Below are 24,821 nucleotides of genomic sequence, written 5' to 3'. Positions count from 1 at the left end.
TCAAGACAACTACAAATTAAAGTGTTACTCACAATCTTAGGACATTGTTGAAAAACGCAAGAGCAGTTTTCTCCGCTACTTGAGACAAATTTTCAAGAAAAAAACCTCAGTTTATTAAGAAAAATGTGCCAAATGAACTGATATTTTTCTTTCGAATTTGCGCTCAACGCCAGCGAAGAAAACTTGAGCACCACTTAGACGTTGTTCGTGATATACGTGATAGTATATATATATATATACTAAAGGATCATTTTCTGTAATGGCAGCATGTCAAATCCGACCAAAACAAAACCGAACAATTGTGTTACGTGAGGAAAGGCAACAACCATATCTTTAGACAGTTTTGCATATAAATTTCCTGGTTAATGCTCCCGGTGGCGATGTGAATGTTCATTTAGGCGTTAGCCAAATTTTGTGCTAGGGCACATAACCGTTTTTATTATTTTTATTTTAGCTTTTCAAGCCGCAGAAACAGATAGCCTACCACACGAGATCTTTCTTCGTGAACTTCGATTGCTCCATCATTTTTCTTTCTTTTTTTCTTTTTGTTTCAGCTACTGTACCACTCAAACTCTAATCTTCTTGTTTTGCTTATTATCAACATCATCAAGTTCATGTAACTGGATTAGAGTGATTTCGCCGAAAGTCATTTCGCCGAAAGGGTTATTTCGCCAAATGACATTTCGCCGAATGCCATTTCACCGAAAGTCATTTCGCCGAATGCCATTTCGGCGAAAGAGTCATTTCGCCGAATCCTGAAATCGTCTTAAAATCTTAATTGGAATTAATTTAAAATAAAGACAAATGAAAGATGATAGCGTTAACGCCCGTTTTGTTGACCTACAATTGTACTTCTTGAATGAAAATTGATTCTTGTACTCTTGAGTTCCCAAGGAAACTTGTTGACTATTAGCTACTAGGCATCAAAGCAATTGCATAGGTGTATTTACCAGGCAAATGTATGTGGTATTTTCCGTGTATCAAGTGAAAATGAAAAAATATCCAATGCGGCCACATCGTTTTGGTTAATGTGCTGTCCGACCTCACTACCGCTCGTTTGGACCTAACTAAAGCAAAGAAACCTAGCTTTGAATAGACCGGGCAAACGAGGCGGTTACAGGTTTGTATGCTAGAGGCCGCCGCTTCCGACGGCGGGTAGTAATGTAGCGAATTACCGCGCAATAACAAGCCTTTTGGCATCACGCAAAGAATTATATTTCATTTGATCAGCATGGTCTTAAGCCTGGGAGATCAGTTACAACGAATTTGTTGGCCATCTCATCCCAGTGCATAACTAGTATGGAAGCTAAAACATGAATGGATGTTATCTATACCGATCTCAAAGCTGCTTCTGACAAATTAGATCATAATATACTTCTTTGCAAATTATCTCACCTTGGATTGTTATCGCAACTCGTATCTTAGTTGGGCTAATATCTTTTCGTTAGGAAACTACGCATGAAAATAGACCACCGGAATAAATCAGGTATCCCACAAGGTAGTAATTTTGGATCCTTGTTGTTCGTATTATTCTTCAACGATGTAGTGTTGCTTTTGGGAGCTGGATGTATATTAGTCTACGCATGTGATTTAAAACTGTATCTCGTTTTTCGTAGGGTAGATGATTACTGGCTACTACAATGTCTGCTTACATTGTTCATCGATTGGTGCAGGAAAAACAAACTCATCATAGGTGTAGCCAAGTGCCAAGTTATCACATTTCATCGGATTTCATTTTCAGTTATATTTGACTATAACATTGATGATACAATTATCTCTACAATGGATCAAATGTGTGATCTTGGTGTACAGTTGGATGCTAAACTGACGTTCGATGTGCATCGGTCACAAATCGTTTCGAAAGCTACACGTCAATTGGGTTTCATCGCTAAGATTGCAAGGGACTTTGCAGACCCCTGTATGCAGAAACGATTTGTTCGTATGGTATTACGAAATTTACCGTAGAGAGATGCAGTATACTTGTCACCATATTCAGATAGATGCCAATTGTTGGGAATCGAATCGTTACAGCGACGTAGAAAAACTCAACGTTAATAATTGCTAAGTTGATCAACGGAGATATTGATGCTACTGAACTGCCGCTTCAAGCGATCTGCAATAATTTGACTATAGATAATTTGTTATAATTTAATATGTTATAAGTTGTTTGTACTAGCTTTTAAGTTGGTATGTAGTTATCATGTAATTGTTTTTAAAAGATAGTGGTTTTTATGCCTATCTGAGAATGACATAAATTTGTTTCAACTCAGATGGGCTTTTTCCCACTCTATTAATCGATTTAGACATTAGTCTGTGGTGGACTTTGTTTAACAAATAAATAAATGAATAAATTACGTTGGTGACAGTTGATTTGGCCATATTCTTAAATTTGGCCAGTTAAGTGTGCGAGTAGTTCGAATTTTCGTGATGCGCGAGCAGAATCTCTTGCATCGATTCCATTTCTACAAGTGAAGAGCAAACGTCAAAATCAAACAGTAGGCATGATGCTACACACATACACCTTTGAAATGAGAGATGTGCTTTTTCGTTGGTTTATTTTTAATCGTAACGCCCTTCAAAGTCAACCCTTCGTTTGGCGGTTCAAAGCATAGGGCTCTGAGCAGCTATTGTATGTTCGAGTCTCGACCGGGAAGGATTCTTAGTATCACTAGAAGATCGTAGCACAAGCCAAGGTTCTATACGCTATGAATTGTCTACGAAGTATGTTGAAACAGAAGGTCAAATTTCATTCAAGGAATGTAATATCAAGGTTTTGCTTTTCTAGGAATCTCATCACATAAAATTTCAAGAGCAAAATGATTGATGTCACGAAAATTTTCATGGGAAATCAGTTATTGTTCATGATGTCAATCATTTTGTTCATAAAATCGTGAATAATACGACATGATTTCATGAGAAGACTGGTTTAATGATTGTCATCCGTGTGCTTGCGACATCTCGAACAGATAGGTTGGATTTCTGCTTGAAACAGTTGTTCACTTGTTTTTGCAGCTTCCGGACAAACGTTCTCCGAAAACTTTTATTACCTTGGTGACAGTTGATCTGACCACATTCCTGAATTCCGCCAGGGAGGTGTGCGAATAGTTCGAATTTTCGTGATGCACGAGCAGAATCTCGTGCATCGATACGATCAAGTTGGAGTTGGTTTATTTTTTAATATACGGTATAGAAAAGCGATATGTTAAATCATGGTTAGTAAAAGATGCGTTAAACTTAATTACTAGACGCTTCTGGGTGACCAATCCGTACAAGATTATCCTTAAGTATCATTTTTAAGACCCAATGGTTTGACAAGCATTTTGTAACCACGGATACGATGACCACTGATGTTGACGTTTGAGAATTCTTGCTTCCTCAGGTTCGACAGAAGCATCATCATCCAGTACTATTTTGGTCAAATTTGTCATCAGTGCATCACGCGAATGACACGGTAGATAAATTCGATATGGCACACTGATAAATGTAGCAACACATCCGCTCGCATGCATACTGAAAATCGAACTTTGCAGTCATTGCAACAACTGTCGATGTCAGAGGAGTGACATTATTCCACTTAATCGGTGTGCTCGTTTCACACAAATTCTCCGAAATCCAGGCGTCACATGTCACAGTTTGCTCTTATCAGACAGTCTTGTTTATCTGAATCGGCGAAAAAAGCAGCTGCAAATATAAAATAAACAGTCCCTCACATCATCGGTGCATGGTCGAACGGTAAATACCGTAAACCGTCAGTTCTAGGAAAACTGACATCGATATAAAATGCTGCCGATAAACAAATGCGATTGAACGCGGAGAAGTCGTCACTACTAGCGTGTTATCGCCGGAAATCATCCGGCTGATAACGGTTTAAATTAATGCGACACGAACGGAAGAATGCGATCCATGCAAAGGAATTCAATTTTCCTCGCGAATGTGTATTCGTTTTCATGGATTTAAATATTTTCACAGCATTCGACGATTTTGCACCGACAATTCTAGTTTATCAACTTATTTCATTTTTAATGATTCGTTAAAAAATATATCGTTTTAGGTGGAAATTTCGGTGAATGAGCTCGAAGAAATGTTTGGTACACACATTTAATTGTCAATGAAAATTTCTAATGAAATGGTATAAAAAATTGTCTAGAAGTAAGGTGAAACCAGTAAATTTCGGTCAGACATTTATCAACAACATTGCATCATTCACAAAAGCAAAGTCAGGGAACTACATTTCGAGGCAGAATCTTCAGTTTGATCATTGCAGCCAACTCGTTAGGTTAAGAATCCTACTAGGTTGTATTCAGGTTCATTGGATAAGTTTAAAACTCGGTGCCGTATGGGTTAGAAGCTAAAATATAACATCAAAAAATGTGATGATTTCGAATGCAAAATAAGAACATAGCCAAGTCCGACGAGCCGGTTAAATCAACAAAAAAGCGAAATATTCTCCTAGATAAGGTGGGATCGTATAAGACCTGTTACGATTTGATATTTTTTCAATACGACAACGTTCGACCACCTGTTGTGACTTCGGTTAGAAACAATTTGAATAACAGTGATTAGTAAATTCTTCCATCTCGAGCCAAGTGTCACTACCATCGTAACACTGGTGTTGTAATTAAATAAAAACAAAAAGAATGATAAACCGATTAACAACACTTGAATAGAAAATATTCAATCAATATTTTCACAATGAAATCACAAAACGCTGGAAACTTGCTTCTACATCCAAGAAGTTTAAATTCATATGTAATTCATACAATACTCTGTATTTTTACCGAACATTCAACAGCTTATTGTTTGGTAATTGAAATAATTGGAAAAAAACTTCATTGAATACTGAACATTTTAATGAGTTCAATAATATAAATAGCCAGAAGATTCCAGAAATTTAACTTTTTTTATTAATTAAATTCGCAAATTTAAAACAATGTTCACAAAAAATTATTCTAAACTTTCCACAGCTCAGTTTTGAGCACATTTGATAATACATTTATCAAAAGAACATAAAGGGAATTGAAATTCGTTTATCCAAATTTTCAACAACTCAGCTGAGTCTGGTAAATATCTGTTGTCGTTGAAAATTATTCTAACGCTTGTTCGCATGAACATGAACTTAGCGAAGCACCTTTCGCTGATGATAACGCAAATAGATGAATAATTTGTTGCTCGTTAGTTGCTAATTAGTTACGGTAATTTTGAAAGAGTTTCTCAATTTTTTTCCAAATTGTTTGAGCACTTCTCTAAGTTCATATGAAGTTAACGGAGCACTCCTGCCAAATTAGCTTGAAAACAAATTGAAACCCGGTGGATAGTTTGTTGCTAATTAGTTACTGTAATTTTGAATGAGTTTCTCATTTTTTTTGAGTTCTTCACTAAGTTATTATGAAGTTAACAAAGCACCCCTCCCAAATGAACTTGTAAACAAATTGAAACCCAGTCAATAGTTTGTTTTTAATTAGTTGCAAATTAGTTACGGTAATTCTGAATTTTTTTCTCACTTCACAAGTTCATAAGAAGTTAATGAAGCATACCTCCTTAATCAGCATGGAAGCAAATCGAAACATAGTGCATAATTTGTTGCTAACTAGTTGCGGTAGTTTTGATTTTGTTGATCATTGTTTTTTTTTTTGCGAATGCATTACTAAGTTCATATCAATCGTAAACGAAGCACCCCTTCTTACTAATTAGCAACAAACTATCTAATGGATTTTGGTTTGTTTTCAACGTTAACTTCATACGAATTTAGCGAAATACTCAAAAATATTATAAGAAATGTAGCAACGAATTAAAAATTACCGTAACTAACTAGCAACCATTTAGCAATAAACTATCCGCTGGGATTTGATTTGTTTTCAAGCTAATTTGGAAGCTCAAAAAAATTAACAAAATTGAACAACTTCAAATTTACCGCTAATAATTAACAACTTATTAATAATGTAGTAACGGGGTTTGGTTCGTTTTCAAGCTTATTTTGGAGGGGGGTTTCGTTAACTTCATATGAACTTAGTGAAGTACAAAAAATATTGAAAGAAATGGAGCAATAAATTCAAAATTACTGTAGCTAATCAGCAACAAATTTTCCGCTTATTTGCGTTATCAACGGCGAGATGTATCTCGCTAAGTTTATGTTCGTCTTGTTCTGGACAGATTAAATTTGGAATAAAACAAGTTTCCTGTTAGTTCAATCCAAGATGCATTTTTATTTCTTAAACTTAAGACTCAAAACTAAAAAAAAATTAAAGTTACTGAAAGATTTTCGAAATTTGTCTATAGTTGTAGCTTGTTGTTTATATTCAGAGAGAGTTCTCTCTTTTCGAGAGTCCATACCGCTTGATAGGTCGCAACTCCGGGTAGTTAGGGGGATTCACATTTTTCAATAACACCTTAGACTCCCTTCGTTTTATATCATTCCAAAACATCTTTGGAGTAGTGACAAGATGCCAAACCAGGCCAGAGTTGCAAGTGAGCATGATGACTGCATATTAACGGTAACAATCGCTTCTTTAGGCATTCTTCACGGTATATTTCCATGTTTACCGTTCCGGTAGTGATGAAGTTTTGGCTTACACGACCACAGCTACATATTGTCTGCCATACCAAATATTTTTTGCAAAAATGGCAGTGAAAAATGACATTCTAAGTCTTCCAGCACATAAGCTTCATCGTATATTATCACACAGAAAAAGTTAGTGGAATATTCGCGATACAACTTACGAGCCCGGATTTTACCTGTCACATTCTGTTTATCATTACTGCTCGATACAGTGTTTATCTCTAATGACTTCATACCTTTCCGGTACTTGAAAGTATGCACGAAAGTTGAAGACATTTATATTTTTATAGCCACAGTACGTACTGAAAAATTTCACCTTCGCGTCTTTCTAGTAGTTCCTGAGATCTCATTTTGTTCCACTCTCAACCTTTCTGGCTGTTGTCAAAAATTGATTTTATACAATGAACAGACATAACGTTAAACTAGAACAACTGATTAGTTTTTTTCACCATTGTTCGATTATAAGCTAGCTGGCGAATTTTCTTGCAAACGTTCTTCTAAATCAGTTTGGTGGGTCCATTCTATCGTTAATTTTTCGTAACGGCAAGACGCAAGATCTGGTCAGAAGACAGTAAGATCATTGAGGTTTCGAATCATGGGCAAAAGTAGTTTTTGTAAAAATATTCGCTGTTCATCGATGCAGTTGTGATGAAGGGACATCTTACAGCAACCACAAATAGCTTGCCAATCTATAGTTTTTTTTACCGAATATTCAACACTGGCATATCTCGCGCTGAACATTGTGGTCCCTGCAAGAATTTTTAATTGAATGTCGAAAAAGATCCTCTGGCCCTGATCTGCTTTTGCGTTCGAAAGTTCACACGTTATTTAGCACGAATAACATTTGACTCTTCGGTGTCAACTTCTTTGGTCACATTCCGCACTGAAATCTCATTTTTCTGCTCGCACGTTTTCAGTGTACGTTTGTCCAATCGAGGGTTAGTAGGATCTTTTTCTACCCATTTTCAGTGCGCACCTTTCATGCCCAATATTTTGACGTCACTCTGCCAAAGGTTCACACCTTTTGAAACAAACTGATGGAAACAAATAAACGGCTACACAAGTGGTGATACAGGGTGTCCTACGAATAATTTAAATTCGGTTGGCTTGGCAGTAGCCAATCCGATCCAACCAATTTTTGAGTACATGTTCAATTGTTTCTGATCTTTTGTCACCAATAGCAACTTGAATTTCGTGCTTGAGATCTTCAATTGTTTCTGGATGATTGGCGTAACATTTATCTTTAACCGCGAATATAACACAGTATTAAAGTTCACAGTATTTTCTGCCGCACCCTGTAAGAATACCAAAGCAGTTCGATACTAAGTTATCAAAAGCTTGCTATGGATTAAACTGCACGTATTAAACGTCTTTTTCATACATTGCAGAACAGACTCTTGAAGGAAGCCATTTTTCTTATCTCTATAAAGTTGATGTTTAACTTCCGATTACAGTTCGATTTTTTTTTCAACGGTGGTCCCTTTGGTGGCGAAATTGAACTGAAACCCGGTCGTATCAGGATGATGCAATGCAGCATTAACGCCCAACCACGTGCTTGGCGTACGGGACATTTGCGAAAAGTCACCCAGGAATGTGATCTGCAGTAATTTTGCTTCGCATCGTTCCCACAAAACTTCAGAGTGCATCGTATGATAACACAGTTTCCAATAGATACACATGTGCAAAAACTTGATATATTTCCAAAAAAAGAAAATTAAAAGTGGGTTGAAATTGTGTACTTTTATCGCGCGACATTGGTTGGTTGGACCAGACAAAAAGGGGAAGGTTGGAGACGAACCAGCAAAAAACAGGCAGGCAGTGCAAATATGGTCGATCATCTCATCGTTTTTTCTTGGAATTTGAGAATGGAGCATGGCGGAGTATGGGTTGCATTCTCTCGCACCAGCACCCGGCAAAGTCGGAATGAACGAAGAGACCGGATAGGAAGTGAAGGCAAACAAGATCTGGGAATCCCCAGCATCGTTGTGCAGCAGGCCGTCTCGGCATCGAACGTGATTGCGATAGCTTGAAATACACTTAGCTCTTCAGTTGTGTGGCGAAACGAGACGCATGGATTATGTGCGTGAACAGGGAAATGTTCACCCAAGAGAATGCAGAGAAACAGTATTGTAGCCATTAAAATTTATATGGATTTGTTTCTCTAAATAACGGAAATGATAAATTTTTAATTATTTTCAATGTATTTCTAAAATTTCCTTCAAAAATGAAATCGCTTGATTTCTGTACTCGAAAACATAATAAAAATTTACTAAAATAAGTTCTTGTGCCCTTTCAAAGGGGCGTGGATCATTATGTGACAAGTAATCCTATTATGTTTCTTCAGCCAACATCATCCTCTCTAGAGAGATCGGGTGGCGGAAGTATTTTAATCCGGAATCTTTCTTGTAAGATTCTTGTGGCTCTGTCGTTATAAGTGACAGAAATAGAACTCATTCATTCATTATTTCAATGTTCAGTTTAGTCTGGTTTCTTTAGGTCTTCTTAAATTCGATATATTGTTTTTCATCTACCAAATCGGTATGTTTCAAGTTAATTGTGTAATTTGCTTGAGATTAATAGTAGCTATAACTGTTCTCCGGACAGAACCAGCGTCTACTACGATGAAAAAAAAACAATAATAGATTCATTGGGTTCCTGGAGATTATCTTTTTCTGTCTTCAGCTGCCAAATCCTTCTGAGGGTTCTTTATCTGATTGCTTTATTAACCTGAAGTATCGCTTCGTTTAACAGATTTCTTTTTTTGTTGTTTCAATTGAAGTGGCTTTAACCTTAACGTCATTCGCCTCTTCGGGTCAGCAAAACACTCTAACCCTATGTGTGGGGTTGGGAATCGAACCCAAGTGGACTGCGTGTATGGCATCGACTTACCCATCACGCTATACTAGGGTGCCAATATTTTCGAGTCATCTTTGATTTTGTTAAGCGTTAGTGCTCAAAACTTTGAGCACCTAAAAAGAGTTCCTTTGCAAAAAATGAGCTAAATCGGATATGGGTAAGGGGTGCCCGGCGGTCAAAGTTTGAAAGCAGAAAAACAGCTGGGAAGATTTTAGTTCCGGGATTTTTGGATGCACATGGTATAATCTTTATCGAAAATCTTGAGAAAGGAACTTGGTTTTTCTTCTACTAACCGTGAAATATTGCTGTTCAAGAAACTGTTTTTCGGCGGTGTTGCGACATCCGGATTTCGATTCCCTCGCTATTTGGACCTACTGACTGCCGACAAACGATCTCCTAATACTTTCATGACATTGGTAGCCGTTATTTTGGCCACATTCATAAATTTCGATAGCTTTGCAAGAGAGTAGTATGAATTTTCACGATGCACAAGCGAAATTTTGACGGTCATTTTCACAACCGATAAGCAAATATCAAAACCAAACAGTAGGCATGATGCTTGTTGAGATCGAATGCAACTTAGCGTGCTCAACACATTTGTACACTATTTTCAAAAAAGTTTTCTTGCAGTTGCAACGCGATCAATTCAATTAAGACAAAAGCTTTGGAGCTTGTGCTGCAAACTTTTGAAGTTTAAATACAATATGAGTTGCCAAAACTTTTCACATTCCCGTGTCTCGCTCAGCGACAGGCTAAAGATGGCGATCTGTAGGAATGATCCACTCATTTATAATTTCCTCCGAAAGACTAATTTAAATTTTGATATCTCTGTTTAGATCTGTTTACAAATTCGAAAATACCGGATTCATAACTACAACACAAGTTGATTGAGTTGATGAAAAATGAAGAATTCATGTCCATGTTTAAACGAAATTTTCTGATTTTTTGGGATTCAGCAGTTCGTTCCCACTCTTTATTCTGGCCTATTGTTGAAATAAATGTTGTTACAGCGATTTCTTCTTCATATCCTGTCGAATAAAGTTTCAGTGCAGAATTGGTTACAAAATTGAGAAATTCTTTAATTATTACTGAGTGGTAGGATTCTAACGATCATAAAATAAAATATTAACAAAAATAATAAACACAATCATGCACATCCATTTCACTAAAACTGTCTTAACTATCCATTTGGAAAACTGCGAGTCGCAAATAAACTGTTTGATCTCAAATGGTTTTATTTTTTTCCGCACACAAGAAGTTAAACCAAAATCATAAATGTTTCAAAAAGTTACTTTTGGGCGAGAGTTGCGCACGGTCAATAATTTCGGAAAATACGTGTTTCAAACAACAAGATTTTTGACGAAGTCCTGTAAACGACTTCATATTTGAACATGACGTATTTGTTCAGACGTAGAGCCATCTTGAGCTAGTTTTAAATTTGATCAGTATCTAACAAGGAAAACAGACTGTAAAAATAATACGCGAATGCAACTATCTAATGAAAACTGCGAAGATGTTAGCGCAGAGACGGGGCTCGAACTTGTTTTTCCAATTAAACTACCGCAATTGTTTTGCCAATTAAACTACCCTACACGTAAAAACACATGACGAGACAGACAGTCCAATTCACTAGAAGAATCAAGCATGCTTCGTTTTACTTGACCGCCACAGCATTCAATTATAGTCCTATCTCTATGGAAACCCATCCAACAGAAAACAACACACACCGCATCACAAGTTTATCTTCAATTTCTGCTTTGCCATCAGACGCTGATTTCAGATTTTGTTTTTGTCTTTTTTACTGTCTGGTTTTATTTGTCCTTCAAAATATTGTGTCCGAGAGAATAATCGTCACTGCTGCAATACATCAAAAAGATTAAAGACGGTTTCTTGACTAGGTTTTGGAACTGAATTTAGTGCCTTTATTTGAGTGCGGAATTTGTATCCAGAATTCTGATTCAGAAATTCAACTTCAGAATTCTAAAATAAAATTCAAGTTATGAGTTCTAGATCTGGATTCTGGAACAAAATTTTAGATTTGAACTCAGAAGCAGAATTTTGGAACTGATTCAGAATTTAATTCCTGAATTAGGTCTCAGAGTTTAATTCTCAAATTCGTTTCCAGAATTCAGGTTCAGGAATCAGAAGCTGCATACTGGAATTTATTTCGGAGCATGAGTTCTGGAATTAGATTTAGGAACTGAATTAAGTGCAGTGCATGTTCTTTTTAGAACTATTCCAATATTTCTAAAGATCTATGCAAAGTTTACCTTTACTAGGTATTCTATTTATAAAAAACAAAGTTTCACTTTCATTTGTTATTTGTGTGGTAGAATATGTTTATCGGCGAAAACTTTTACTTTAGCATAGGTGCACCGTTACAATCAGTAAAAATTTCAAACAATTCAGTCAACTAATACGAACGATTATTGTTAATAGGAAATGTAACAAATGCATGTCAGTTTTATTCATATTCACGACCTACAGTTTTGTCTGATACATTACCCACCAGTCTTTTTTTAACTTGGAGGACTGCAGAAAATATAATACAACCAAAATGACCATTCGACCAAAAACGTTTAGGAACCTTTACCAGATCCGTTATCCTCAGATTGCAAACTATGCTTTCGCCAAAATTATTGACGAATTAAATAGCTGTGAAAATTACAGTAGGAGAAGTATCGAACATTATAGTATACTTCAAGAATTTAAAAAAATATTTTTTCTCAGTTTCCATTCTACCTGAAATAGAAACCCACATCAAGAGAGACTTCAGTGTATCGAATGTTTCTCTAAGGGGAGTATTTTCTCGACCATGTGCGAGAGCCTAACACTTCAGTGAGAAAGACGGAGAGTGGCAAGTACAGTAGATGAAAGAGCGAAAGAGAGAAAACAAAGACGACAGACGAACCACCATAGAGAGCAATATAAAACCAAAGCAATGATGACGCATACCTTTAGTTAAACTTGAAATCGCGCACCGACTGGAACAGACCGGCTGATACTTAGCGAAGAAAAAAAAAATAACTAGATATCGACAAACCTCACTGGGAGAAGTGTTAGCATTGTGACTTGTTTTCTATGAACAGAGTTTCGATTCAGTAGCGTACGGCGTAAAGGTGCTTGCTGACCTTCCAGACAGTTCTGAATGTGACGTTGTGGTAATTGTTGTGGTCATTTTTATTTCCAAAGAGAAAAACCGTTGCCAATAGTTTTGTTTTTGTTACCTGTAAACTACGGAAACAGCAGTGAAACGCCGGACAGTGATTTTGTAACCAAAACAAAGTAAGCCGAGCAGGGAAAATTGATTACCTAGCGCAAAGGGAGGAGGAAGCCGCCCAAATGACGAGGGACGATAATGTATTGTTGAATGATGTCTACTTCGGGTCATATAATATGACCCATCAGCCGCTGACGCCGTTAACCCCGATTAGTAAAATTGTAAGTGTCCTTGTAGGCGTGGTGGTGGTGTAGGTGATTAGAATTTTGTTCTGATTCTGAATGAAGATCGTTGACCCGATGTAATGATGGTTATGTGTGCCATTAAGAAAGTGTATTAGAAAAAACCATTCAGGCGTGTACAGTTCACGCGAAGGTTGAAGTCCAACTTCAGCCAAAGTGGAATGAAATATGAAACATGACATCAGCGTTATTGTTGAAAGAAAAAAAAATTAACGAGTATCAAGAGCGCGATAATATGCAACCAAACGCTCCAGAAGGCAGTCGCCTCTCCAATCGTGTCGCGGCGGCTTTGTGTCGGGTCACGGTTAAACCGCCCTAAAACCAAGTGCGCATCGCGCGGCGGATCCGCGACTGTGTTCCGTCGTGAGCGTTTGCGATATGTTGTTTTCGACTTCACCCGTCTCGGATATTATTGGTATTGTTTGCACCAGAACGGTTGCTGATAAGATAAAAGCAAAAACGAAACTTACTGCGCAATCTGTGGCACGTTTCCCGTGTCTGCCTTTGTTCATCAGCATATCGGTTGTGTGGTGCTGCATCACGCAGGAATACTGTGGCCAACTTTCAAAACGTTTCCAGAAAGTACCATCGGGTGACAATAAAAAAATAATCTGTTGATAAAAAAAGAACATTTCGTTCATGAGGTTCGGATGCAAATTTAGGCTACACAAAGAAACATTAATTTTTTTATTGTTGGTCAACAGTTTAAAATTACACTGAATTTCACAACGAGTTTTCAAGTCACATTTCAACGCGCAAATCCGATTGGGGCAAACAAGTTTGTGACGCAATCATCAATACCGGCTAAGCTCACCTACTGCCCAATATCAACTTGTAGCGGGGAGGAAAAAAAAAAACAGAACAAGATTCTGGTTCTCCGCGAACAAAAGGCTCGCGTGAGTGGGATTAATAAGTGTTCGAACTGAACTGAACTGAACGTTGGTCGAGACATGTAGAAGGCGTTCACAAATTCTCTACGAGTATACTTCAGAGATGGAAAATATTCCGCATACCGGCAGGAGTCGGTGAAGTGATAAACAACCATCTTTTGATGCTGCATTCCGTCATCGAATTCAGCTTCATGATTCGTCTTCATGCACAGCTTTATATCTCGAGTCAGTTTTAATACATATTCTACAGGATTTCTTACATTGACTATTTTGCAATGTTTAATGACATTATAACCGAGAGTTATTAGTAGAAATTCTTACTTTATATCCGCTGTTTCGCCCCGGACGGAACGATAAAATTCTACATCCAAACAATTTACATGTTCGCTGCTGACTTGAGTCGTTCAACGATCGGAATTTCCCATTACAAAACGGATTGTTGAGGAGCATTGAAAATCACAATCATTTGTGATGTAAAATGATCAATAAAATGTCGGATTGTGGTTGATAAAAATTAATTTGATTGTTTCGGATGAATATCCGGATTATTAATATCGTTACGAAGATTGAACTTAGCTCGCTTGCTTCTTGTATGAAGTCCTTCTAGCGAACGAACCGTTCTGCTCCAATAGATGTAGAAGTAATTCTGGAATTCGAATCCAATTTGAACTGTTATACCTGCATAATTGCGCTATAACTGCGTATCTCACTTGTCTTTCTTGCTTCCTCAACTTTGTCGAATCAGACTAACTAATCCAATGTAGAAAATACGAATTTGATTTAATCATAAATTTGAATGCTTTTTTATTACCCATTCCCATACAGAAAAGCTATGCAACACTGCGAAACCCGACTTCTGAAACTAGTCCAGGAGTGTAGTACAAGATCTCCTTTTAAGTGGATTTCTGAAGTTACGCGATTTATTTTCTACGCTGATTTCCGAACGTACGCCATTTTTACGTTGATTTCCGAACATATGCGGTTTTTTTTTCTGCGCGAATTCCCGAAGTTACGCGTTTTTCAAGCTGATTTCCGAAGTTACACAGTTTTTGTTACTCGGATTTCCGAAGTTACGCAGTTTTTTTCTATGCAGATTTCCTAAGTTATACATTTTTTACGCGAATTTCCGAATCGGTTTTTGTCAATGCGGATTTTCGAAGTTACGCGTTTTCTAGGGCGGATCTCCGAAGTTACGCAGTTTTCACAGTGATTTCCGAAGGTACGCAGTTTTTTTCCTATGTGGATTTCCGAAGTTACACGGATTAACGAAATAAACACTTTTTTCTGTGCGGATTTCCGAAGTCTGTGCGAATCTCTGAAGTTAAGTGGCCTTTTCACGCTGATTTCCGAAGTTATGTTACACAGTTTTTGTTATTCGGATTTCCGAAATTAACCGTTTTTTGCGCAGATTTCCGAAAAAACGCGTTTTTTTTTGTGCGGATTTCGGAAGTAACACAGTTTTTATTACTCGGATTTCCGAAGTAACGCGGTTTTTTTTCTTATGTGGATTTAAGAAGTCACGCGTTTTTCTATTACGCAGTTTCTGTTACTCGGATTTCCGAAGTCTCGCGGTTTTTTTCTATGTGGATTTCCGAAGTTAGCCGGTTTTTTTGCGCGGGTCTCTGAAGTTAAGCGGCTTTTTCACGCTGATTTCCGAAGTTACGTGTTTTTTCCACGTTAATTTCCGAAGTTACGCAGATCTCTGAGGTTACGTGGATTTCCGAATTTTTGCGGTTTTTCTGTTCAGATTTCCGAAGTTACGCGTGTTATTGCTACGTTGATTTACTAACTTACACAGTTTTTTAAACGGATTCCCAAAGTTACGCTTTTTTCCACACTAATACCCGAACTTACGCGTTTTATGTGCGGATTTCCGAAGTTACGCGATTTTTCTATGCGGATTTCCGAGGTTATGTGGTTTTTTCTACGCGGATTTCCAAAGTTAGGTGTTTTTTTGTCATACTGATTTCCGAATTTTCACAGCTTTTTACGCGTATATCCGAATTGACGCGAATTTACAAAATCACGCGGATTTTCGTGATTTTTTTACGCTGATTTCCAAAGTTACGTAATTTTCTTACGCGGATTTTTGAATCCATTTTTTCCACGCTAATTCTCGAACTTTCGCGGATTTCCGAAGTTACGCTTTTTCCCACGCTAATTGCCCAACTTACGCGGTTTTTTACGTGTATTTCTGAATTTACACGATATTTTTACGCGGATTTCCAAAGTTACACGTTTTTTGCGTGGATTTTCGAAGTTTCGTAATTTTTCCACGCGGATTTTCAAAGTTATGCTTTTTGTTCACGCGGATTTTTCGAAATTCAAGTGTTTTTTGTGCGGTACGCATCCTCTGCTTATAAAAGACATCAGTTTATAAGCAGAGGATGCGTATTTGATTTTTATACTTATTTTACTTTTCGTCTTCGACTCATCCGTGCAGTAGCACTTTATGTTGAAATACGGCTAATGCCACTTCGCGGTTCAACGTAAACCGCGAAGCAGACATTATGTTCACCGAAGTTCTCGTGAGGAACCTGACACATTTTTTTTTTGGGTACACTAACCAAACAAAGGGATGGAGAAACCGAAAACGGCATCGGAAAGTAGAAGAATGAAGGTTTATTATCGTCTAGTAGTTTTCCATCATGGAACACTGGAGTGTCGCTCACCGCAGTTTAATTTATAACTCGTTATTGAAGAATCAATTCGACGTTACAACTATTCGTGAATTTAAAAAAAAACATTGTAAATTAAAACCTCTGCGTAATACTGTGAAACTGTGGGTGAAAAAAATTAATAAAAACAAATTCTGTGATCAAAGTAAATTTTGTCACCCCGATTCTGTATTTCGTTCGAATCGGATTATTTCGATCGAATACGAAATTTTGCATTCTGTAGTTCGATCGAGTTCGAGTTTTCCATACAAAAGTATCGCTGGATCGAATTACAGAATTCAAATTTTCACATTCGAACGAAATAATCCTATTCGATCGAAATACAGAATAGGGGTGATAAACTTATTCCAAATCATCAGTAAAAATGTTTAAATTTTCACATTTCCAATTTGTGCCTAACTGACAGATTTGAGTCTCGCTTAGTACTGTTGGCAGGAAAAAATCGTAAAACTATTATCGAGATCATTCAAAAGTTTACAGACCATGTCAGTATTTTTACAGACACTATTGCCCACACGGCTTCGAGTTCTTCGGAGTTAATTTTGTAATTAAAAGCGGAGACAAAAAACTTGCCACATCATCAGTTTTCGGGTGAATTTAACGACTGAAAAATTTACTGGAGACTGCACTCCGTGCAGTGGTCAGTTCAACTTTTACCTAGTGGAATAAACTCCAGACAGTTGAAGTTCTGGGTTACCCTTGATCGATCTCAACATCTTTCAAATCAGCTGTTTATCTAAAGCTTTATTCAACGAGGTTTGTTTTGATTATTTTGAGCCACACGTTTGTGAGTGCGGAACAACCTCTAAAATATCATCCTCGGTTGAAACGGAAATTTACCGTACGTTATGCTTTGTTCAGCCTTGAAACTACGGCAACGGAGTGTAAAATTTGCAATGTAGAGCTAATCGTAGCTAGCGGTGCAAAGTCTGGTCGAGTTTTGACACGTAATGATCGAATTGGTTGACAAAAGTAAACCATGGAAAAAACAATTACTGCCACGCAAACTATGAAGTGACATTTTGGAATTCAATGTTTTAATTGCATGATGCCAAAAGTTCAGTAACCCAAAACACTCGAACGGTAATAAATTTCAGTGATTTTCACTCCCTAGAAGCGATAGTGAAAACAAGCTTTACTCAAAAGCCAAATAGTTCATATGGCAAAGCAATTTTCTGACCAACTTTTATTGGTTATTTCACGTCCTAATAATTTTCCTTCTGTTCTTTGTTCATAATTTCCATACCAATACACACAAAGACAAAATTGCTTTGGACGACATACAAATGTCGATTTTTATCGCCAAACGGAATCAGTCTGGTCCGGTGCCAACCGGATATTCATTTTCTTTTTGTAGATAAATGAAGACGAGCAAATTACACACCGCAGTATAGTGCTTTATCGAACTTCAAACGTTTGTATGAATGGAAAACGGTGCCCCCTTAGACGACTGCGAGTTCTTTGTTTCGCGACCCAAAACCTCACACACTTAAAAGTTAGTTAGGCCACTACAAGGACGATACAAAGACGTGAAAGTAAAAGAAAAATGTGTCGCTTTCACCATCTTCCTCCTCCTGTCAGTAAGTAAATAGGCGATAATATCGCGTGATTGCACAAACAACAAACAGCTCAATTTATTTCGCACGTACACACAACAGCCAACCATCTGACATCTGGTGACAGTTTTCAGTAGTAGTATTGTATGTGTGCGCGCGACCGGCCTCAGGAATGTGAAACATGAACAAAGAACTGTTTATGGAAATCGTATAATTGTAGTCTGGCTGTGTTATTTTTTATTCCATTTTGATTCAATCAACATATTTGTCCTTGACATGTACAAACCGCAGTCAATCCAGTAATGAAGATTCGAGTCTCCAAGCATAACGAGAAATACTTGGGAATATGTCGTTAGACTGCAACCATCAAAGCACCGTGTCCGGTGCATTATTTATTCTATCGCCACGGATGGTAATTCTTGTATGGACCTGAGACGCAGCAAATCGTACCAAACGGAATAGCTCTATCTTGACGACGACGACGATAACTTGGCCAAACAGTATGTCATGAAATTGCGAAATTTTAGTATCGCGCCGCTTTTATTGCCGTTGCTAACGAACGAAGCAGCAAGGAGTGGTGGTGGCTTCAACGACTGACGCCAAAGTTGGTAGTTTTGGTTTAGTGTTTACCTACGGATCGAAGTTCAGCTAGCACACACGCGTTAGTGGCATGTTCGACTGACGAGTGCGCGGCATGTAGGCCCCATAAAAGGTGATATTTATGTGACCGGCCCATGTACGAGCATATTATTTGTATGTTCATTTTGAATGTTCCAAAATAAGCCTTTGTTCCGGATACAAGCAGCGGGTGGAAAAAATTAGCGAAGGGTCGCTAAAAGGAACACGTGTTCGACTTTCGATATGTAAAGTGTACAGATAATAGCCATTTCAGACAACAGCAATGGCGATTACGGAGCCGACGAGGACAGCATCTAAATTGTGTGCAACATACTCCTTAATTGCCTGTGGCGCAATTCAAATATGGCGGCCGAGCGGTGAATGTTCTTTGTTACTGGCATCGTCGCTAGGTACAATTGAGACTCCTTGGAAAATGTCACGATTTGATGCGAGGTGACAGGGTTCTTTTTATTACCTCAATCAACAAGTAATAATTTGAACAAAACACTTCCAAGTGATTGCGATCAGAAAAATAAAATAAAAAAACTAAAAACCGTATAAAAATTTAGCCGGTTCTTCCGAAATAAATAAAAGTGATTTTTTGCTGGTATCTTTTTGGCAACACTGTTTTTAACAGATCACGCGTGAATCGTGTCTTGTGTCATTGTCAAACTTGTTTAGTTTGGTCTATAATTTAAGCAGGAATCGCACTTCCGATGAAACCCTCAACGAGTAAACACCTCGTATCGTGTTAGTGCGGTGAAAATTCGAGTATTTCGCGAGAAAGAAAGGATTTTCATCCGTACTTCGGTGACTCCACGTTGCGAGGGTTTCACTTGTAGTCCAGTAAAAGGAAAATCCATTGGACTATAAACGAAAACTAACTGGCAATATAGCTTAATCGCTGTGCCATCAATCGGCGTCATCTCAAGTGAGGTGACGCCACCAGAAGTGAAGAAGAAGAAGCAGGAATCGACTTTCTATCAAAATTCATGCTCGGTTAAGAGATTGAGAGATCCACTTTTGGCATTAAAAATGCCTTACTCTTCACTATACACTATTTTTGGTCGATTTTGCCATTAAAAATGCCTTACACTTCGCTTCCCGAGGCTGGGTGTCAATTTGAAACATGCAAAACTAATCGCGTAACATGTTTCTGTCATAAGTTTGAACGCTTATAACTCAGTGATTTGTTGATGGATTTATTTAATTCAACAACTAATAGATTCGGAAACATTTAACTTAAACTTGTGAGATAACGTCATTTGAATATTTCAATTGCATACCATTGAAAAATTGGTTTGAATTGAGTATTTTATTTTGGTTCTCTGGTAACTATCAGGCCAATTTAGAAATATCGGCGATAGATTTTTCGGATCTAATTTGCAGCGCTTGTTCCTCGATGATTTGTTAATGGATTTTCCGAATTTAAATGATTCCAAAGCTTCAATATTATAAGCTTCAAAATGTTTTAATTTGGCAACGAATCGGTTTGCATACTTAAATCTCCATTCCCATACGAACAAAACGTGACAATGTGACTGAACAAGTTGTTATCCCACCAGGAATTAAACGCTTCAAAAGATTCAAAATTAAATTCTGAAACTTATCTTAAAGCGACCTTCTTGGTTTAGTTGTATAAATGAGTTCCACAGGCTCACATATACAAAACTATTAGATGCAATATCATATAGTATCAAAGATAAACTCAAAGTAAGTTTACCTGCGATTTTACATGTATCGTTTTAATAGGAACCTTCGTAGAATTTGGTTAACCGCCAGTTTCAGTTCAATTATTATTTGCTTCGAAACAATAAGCGTCTGATGGCTACACTCGTTGTAACTATGACAATGTTCATTCATGTGTTAATAACATCAAGTTATAGTATGAACAAAATTTCGGAATTTTGTTGCGTATCCATTCCGTATATTCCTAATATGCCAAAGCGAAAATCAATGTAAATAACTAAATATTGTATGCGGACTGTTTCACATGCTTTCTTCCTCGTATTGTTGCCATATTATTTACCGACACTTTCCGAAGACTCTCGACGATTTTGAAGGATTAATAAAATTACACCATTACTGAGATTACTGGTACAACATTCTCTTGGATCGATTAACTGTTTATAAAATTAATAAGTCCACCCAGTGAACGACCATTATTAGGTTAAAACTGGGGGTAAATAAACGATATAAATCAAATCAAATTTATAGTTTGTACGTTTCTCGAAAATTATCATTATAAAATAAAATAATTTCATTTGTTCAGGTTTAAATCTTTAGGTTGTTTGTATCCAAAATTGAGCTTTCAAGTAACTTTGAAGTGTAGTGAAGTTTAGTGTATCATCATCATTATCATCTTTATTGATGTATTTATTATGAAGACCTTAGAAACGTTTCATTTTTAATGTTATTGTGCTCGGTCGTGTCTTGAATACAACCCTCTAATTTTTTTTTATCGGAAAATTGTGTTCAGTGACGAAGCTCATTTCTGGTGGAATAGATACGTCAACAAGCAAATTTGCCGCATCTAGAGTGAAGACCTGAAGCCCCAAAAAAGTCACTGTTTGGTGTGGATTATAGGCCGGTGGCATCATCGGACCGTATTTCTTCAAAGGCGACGATGCGTGCAACGTTACTGAGAATGTGATGATTGAAGATTTTTGTTGCCCAAAATGGAAGAGTTAGATATGCCTGACATGAGGTTTCAACAAGACGGTGTCACATCCCACACGGCAACGGATTGAAACCCGTCTGCGTATTTTTGAAAACAAAAACCGGATAAAAAAATTGAGTGCAAAAACCGAACACGAACTTTTTAAGGCAAAAATCGTTTAAAAACATCTTTTTTGCAATAACGGGGCACAAAAAATTCAAATCTCAAAATCGGATAAAAATTTAGCCGGTTCTTCCGAAATAAATAAAGGGTTTGGTTTATAATTGAATCATGAATCGACTTACGAACGAACAACGCTTGCAAATTATTGAATTTTTCTATCAAAACTCATACTCGGTTAAGAGATTAAGAGATCCACATTTTTTTTGAAAAATTGTGTTCACTGACGAAGCTCATTTCTTGTGGAATGGATACGTCAACAAGCAAAATTGCCGAATCTGGAGTGAAGACCTGAAGCCCCAAAAAAGTCACGATTTGGTCACCTTTTTGCCGTACTTCTTCAAAGGCGATGATGTGTGCAACGTTACTGTGAATGGCGAGCGTTACCATGTGATGATCGACGATGGAAGAATTGGCATATCTGACATGTGGTTTCAACAAGACGGTGTCACATACCACACGGCACGCGAAACAATGACCAGATTGAGAGTCGCCTTCGTGCCAGGATCGTGTGATTTAACGCCTTTGGACTATGTGGAGCCAATATTGAAGCATTTATTCGTGAAATACCGGTCGATATGTTGGAGAGGGTGGTCTTCTTCAAATATTAAATTACAATTAAAAAACAGACTTTCTGTGTGCTGTAAAACCTCATTTGGATTGGATTCTGAAACTGAGTTCTAATACTGAATTTTAGAACTGAACTCAGAACCTGGATTCTCAACATAATGTAACTAAACTAAGACTCTGAATCTGAATCCTTATAGTAGATTCTGGAACTAGATTTTTGGGACTGGTATTTTGAAAAGATTTTGGAACTGAATTTAGTTAGCCTTAATTAAAGTCCGGAATGCGTTTGATTCAGAAATATCATTCTTTCCTTTATGAATTCGATTATATGATTCAGAAATCTAACTTCAGAATACTTGAGCAAAACTCAAAATATGGATTCTTCAACAAAATTTGAGATCTGAACTAGACTTTTGGAACTGACTTCTGAACCATAATTAAATTCCTGAATTCAATTTTAGAATCTACTTTCTTAGTTTCAGAATTTAATTCCTAAATTCAGTTCAGATTTCAGGTTCAGAATTGAAAACCTGTATGCTGGAATCGAATTCTGAACTTGTGATCTGGAGCTCGATTTTACAGGAGAATTCAGTTGCTCCATTCAGGTTCGGAGTTCAAGTTCTGAATTCAGTTCCAGAATTTAAATCCCCTAATGTTCCATTTGGATATTGTAAATCTATTGTTAGGGAAAACTGGGGCTTAACTGGGTTTTTACCCAAGTTATCTATTCCATTGTGTAGCTTCAACCTTCAGCTGCAATTCCTGAATTGTAAATTGGAAAAATATGGATTAGCTTTCGTACCAAGTCGTGATGGAGTGACAAACCCAAAATTAAAAATTTCAGAAAGCGCTGGGCTAAATTGAATACACTAAAAGTTTCGCACAAAAATGAAGAACGAATTTTGCTGGGGGCGCCAATTCGCAAGATACATTAATGAGCGCAAAGAAAAAAAGGAAACCATGGAATCGAATGGAGTGTCTGCACGCGAAAATATAGGTACGGTCTCAAAGCTTTGCGCCCTACTGTGCCGACACTGACTCTAGAGTCTTCAATGAAGACTATTTGATTGTTTTGCTACATATAATGAGCCATTTGCTAAAATGTATAGTAATTCTAGTGATATAAAATAAAATATAAATACAGATATCAATATTTATGTTTCAAGAATACGTTAAGAATTTCAAGTCGAAAATTCGGTTTACTCCCACTTCTTTATCCGGATTAGCCCCTCACAGACAATTCATTTTTGAGACGCAATTTCTAATTTCATTTTTCACATAAACGAAAATACTCTATAATCACTGTATTCAGCACGACTTGAACTTTCAAAAGCGTCGTTACGATGCACAAAAATCAAAAAATCAAAACTTTTAAAAAAAGTTCGATTAATGTCAAACTGAATTGATTCAGCGAATACCTGTCACATGAAAGTGCGTTCACAAAGTCAATCTATTGATCGATCGTTTTTTTTAATTTTAAGCTGTTTCTGGTTAGCACCGATCTCTCCTATAAAAGTTGAGGATGTGTAATGCCTGTTATGTAAAGGGATCAGAAAGTTTCAGCTCCAGTAGGCTTTTGCCGGTTCCTAATAAGGAAATATGTTTCAGAGGCTTTATACCTCTGAATCTTCACACAAACAACGTTCAAATGCAAACGAACATTTAGTTAGTTAGTTAGTTGTTTATTTTTAGCCCGGTTTTAACCTATCGGTCATTCACCGGGGGTAAAACGAAAATTTATCAAACACTAACCTGGGCTGATATTTTAAATGCATATTCAATGACAGAAAATATCGTAGGATTAAGTTGATATTTAGATTTCTATCATTTTGATGATACACTCAAGTCTTTTTTAACTTTGAGAATTCACATAAAAAATGTTACATAGCAAAATCGCATAAAAAGAGACTTGAGTGAAGGCTGTTTTTTATGCGGGAAATACGTACCACATAAATTTAAAAATTCGCTTTAAAAAAATCGCATTATTTTTTAAATTTGCATACAATAAAACACATAAAAAGAGATTTGAGTGAAAATCTACCAAATATTAATAAATAATTTTTTTTTGGAGTGGAGCGGACAATTTCGCAAATAGTTCACTCACTGGCTTAATTTATCATGACACAACCGAGAGAATGTGAGATGATATCATAGTTAGCTTTTAAAGATTGGGTTGGCGATTCTTAAAAGAACTGATAAATTCAACTTTTTCGTTATGTTTAACAATATTGATGATATTTTCCTCGGAGCCGAAGGAAACAATCAGCACGGTTTGAACGACGCTTGACACGTTTGTCTTCTCTGTTTTTTTCTCTAACCAGATCTGGTACAATTTTACTTTCAATTAGTTTAATATTTACAGCAAATAATCGAACAAGTTTTGATTAAATCAATTCAGGAGTAGTTTCGAAACGTCTCGATGTATGAAATTTATGAAATTACACCCCGATAAGTTAAGTGCGAAAACGTAGTCCTACGTCAAGAACGAAATCCAACGAACGTAGTTTCAAAATTTAGTTTCCCCACGAATTCATTTTCATTTTAATAAAAATTGTGTTAGTTCTGAAATTGAGGCAAAATTATTGAAAAATTTGACAGAATTTAGCTGCTTAATGAAATTCGGCTGAATTTCGATGTTTCAGTTTTGTCTTGTCATAGTGAAACGAATGATGTTCGCATGGATACTATTTTTTGTTGAAGCGATAGACAAAAGGCTTTGTCTCTGTTGGTTTGTTTCACCGGCGATCATTTTGATGAATGAGACCGTTAAGAAGAATTATGTTGAGACTTTTGGAG

At 36.9% G+C, this 24,821-nt stretch overlaps 1 protein-coding gene across 2 annotated transcripts in view; it reads left to right on the top strand.

Annotated features, from left to right (window-relative positions):
- Positions 1–24,821, top strand: part of LOC131425748 (transcription factor kayak) — a 66,985-nt gene that overhangs the window by 27,776 nt on the left and 14,388 nt on the right. Inside the window, exon 1 of one of the 2 annotated variants that reach the window (XM_058587872.1) lies at positions 12,370–12,853. The exons of the other annotated variant lie outside the window; for it this stretch is intronic. Coding sequence (XP_058443855.1) covers positions 12,755–12,853 — 99 coding nt within the window. The 5' untranslated portion in view covers positions 12,370–12,754. Of the gene's footprint in view, positions 1–12,369; positions 12,854–24,821 lie in introns of those variants that run through there. 2 annotated transcript variants of the gene reach the window in all.

This window comes from Malaya genurostris, chromosome 1 (assembly GCF_030247185.1).
Source record: "Malaya genurostris strain Urasoe2022 chromosome 1, Malgen_1.1, whole genome shotgun sequence".
Classification (NCBI taxonomy): domain Eukaryota; kingdom Metazoa; phylum Arthropoda; class Insecta; order Diptera; family Culicidae; genus Malaya; species Malaya genurostris.
The sequence above is the reverse complement of the archived record's forward strand: the minus strand, read 5'-3'. Positions and strand labels throughout refer to the sequence as shown.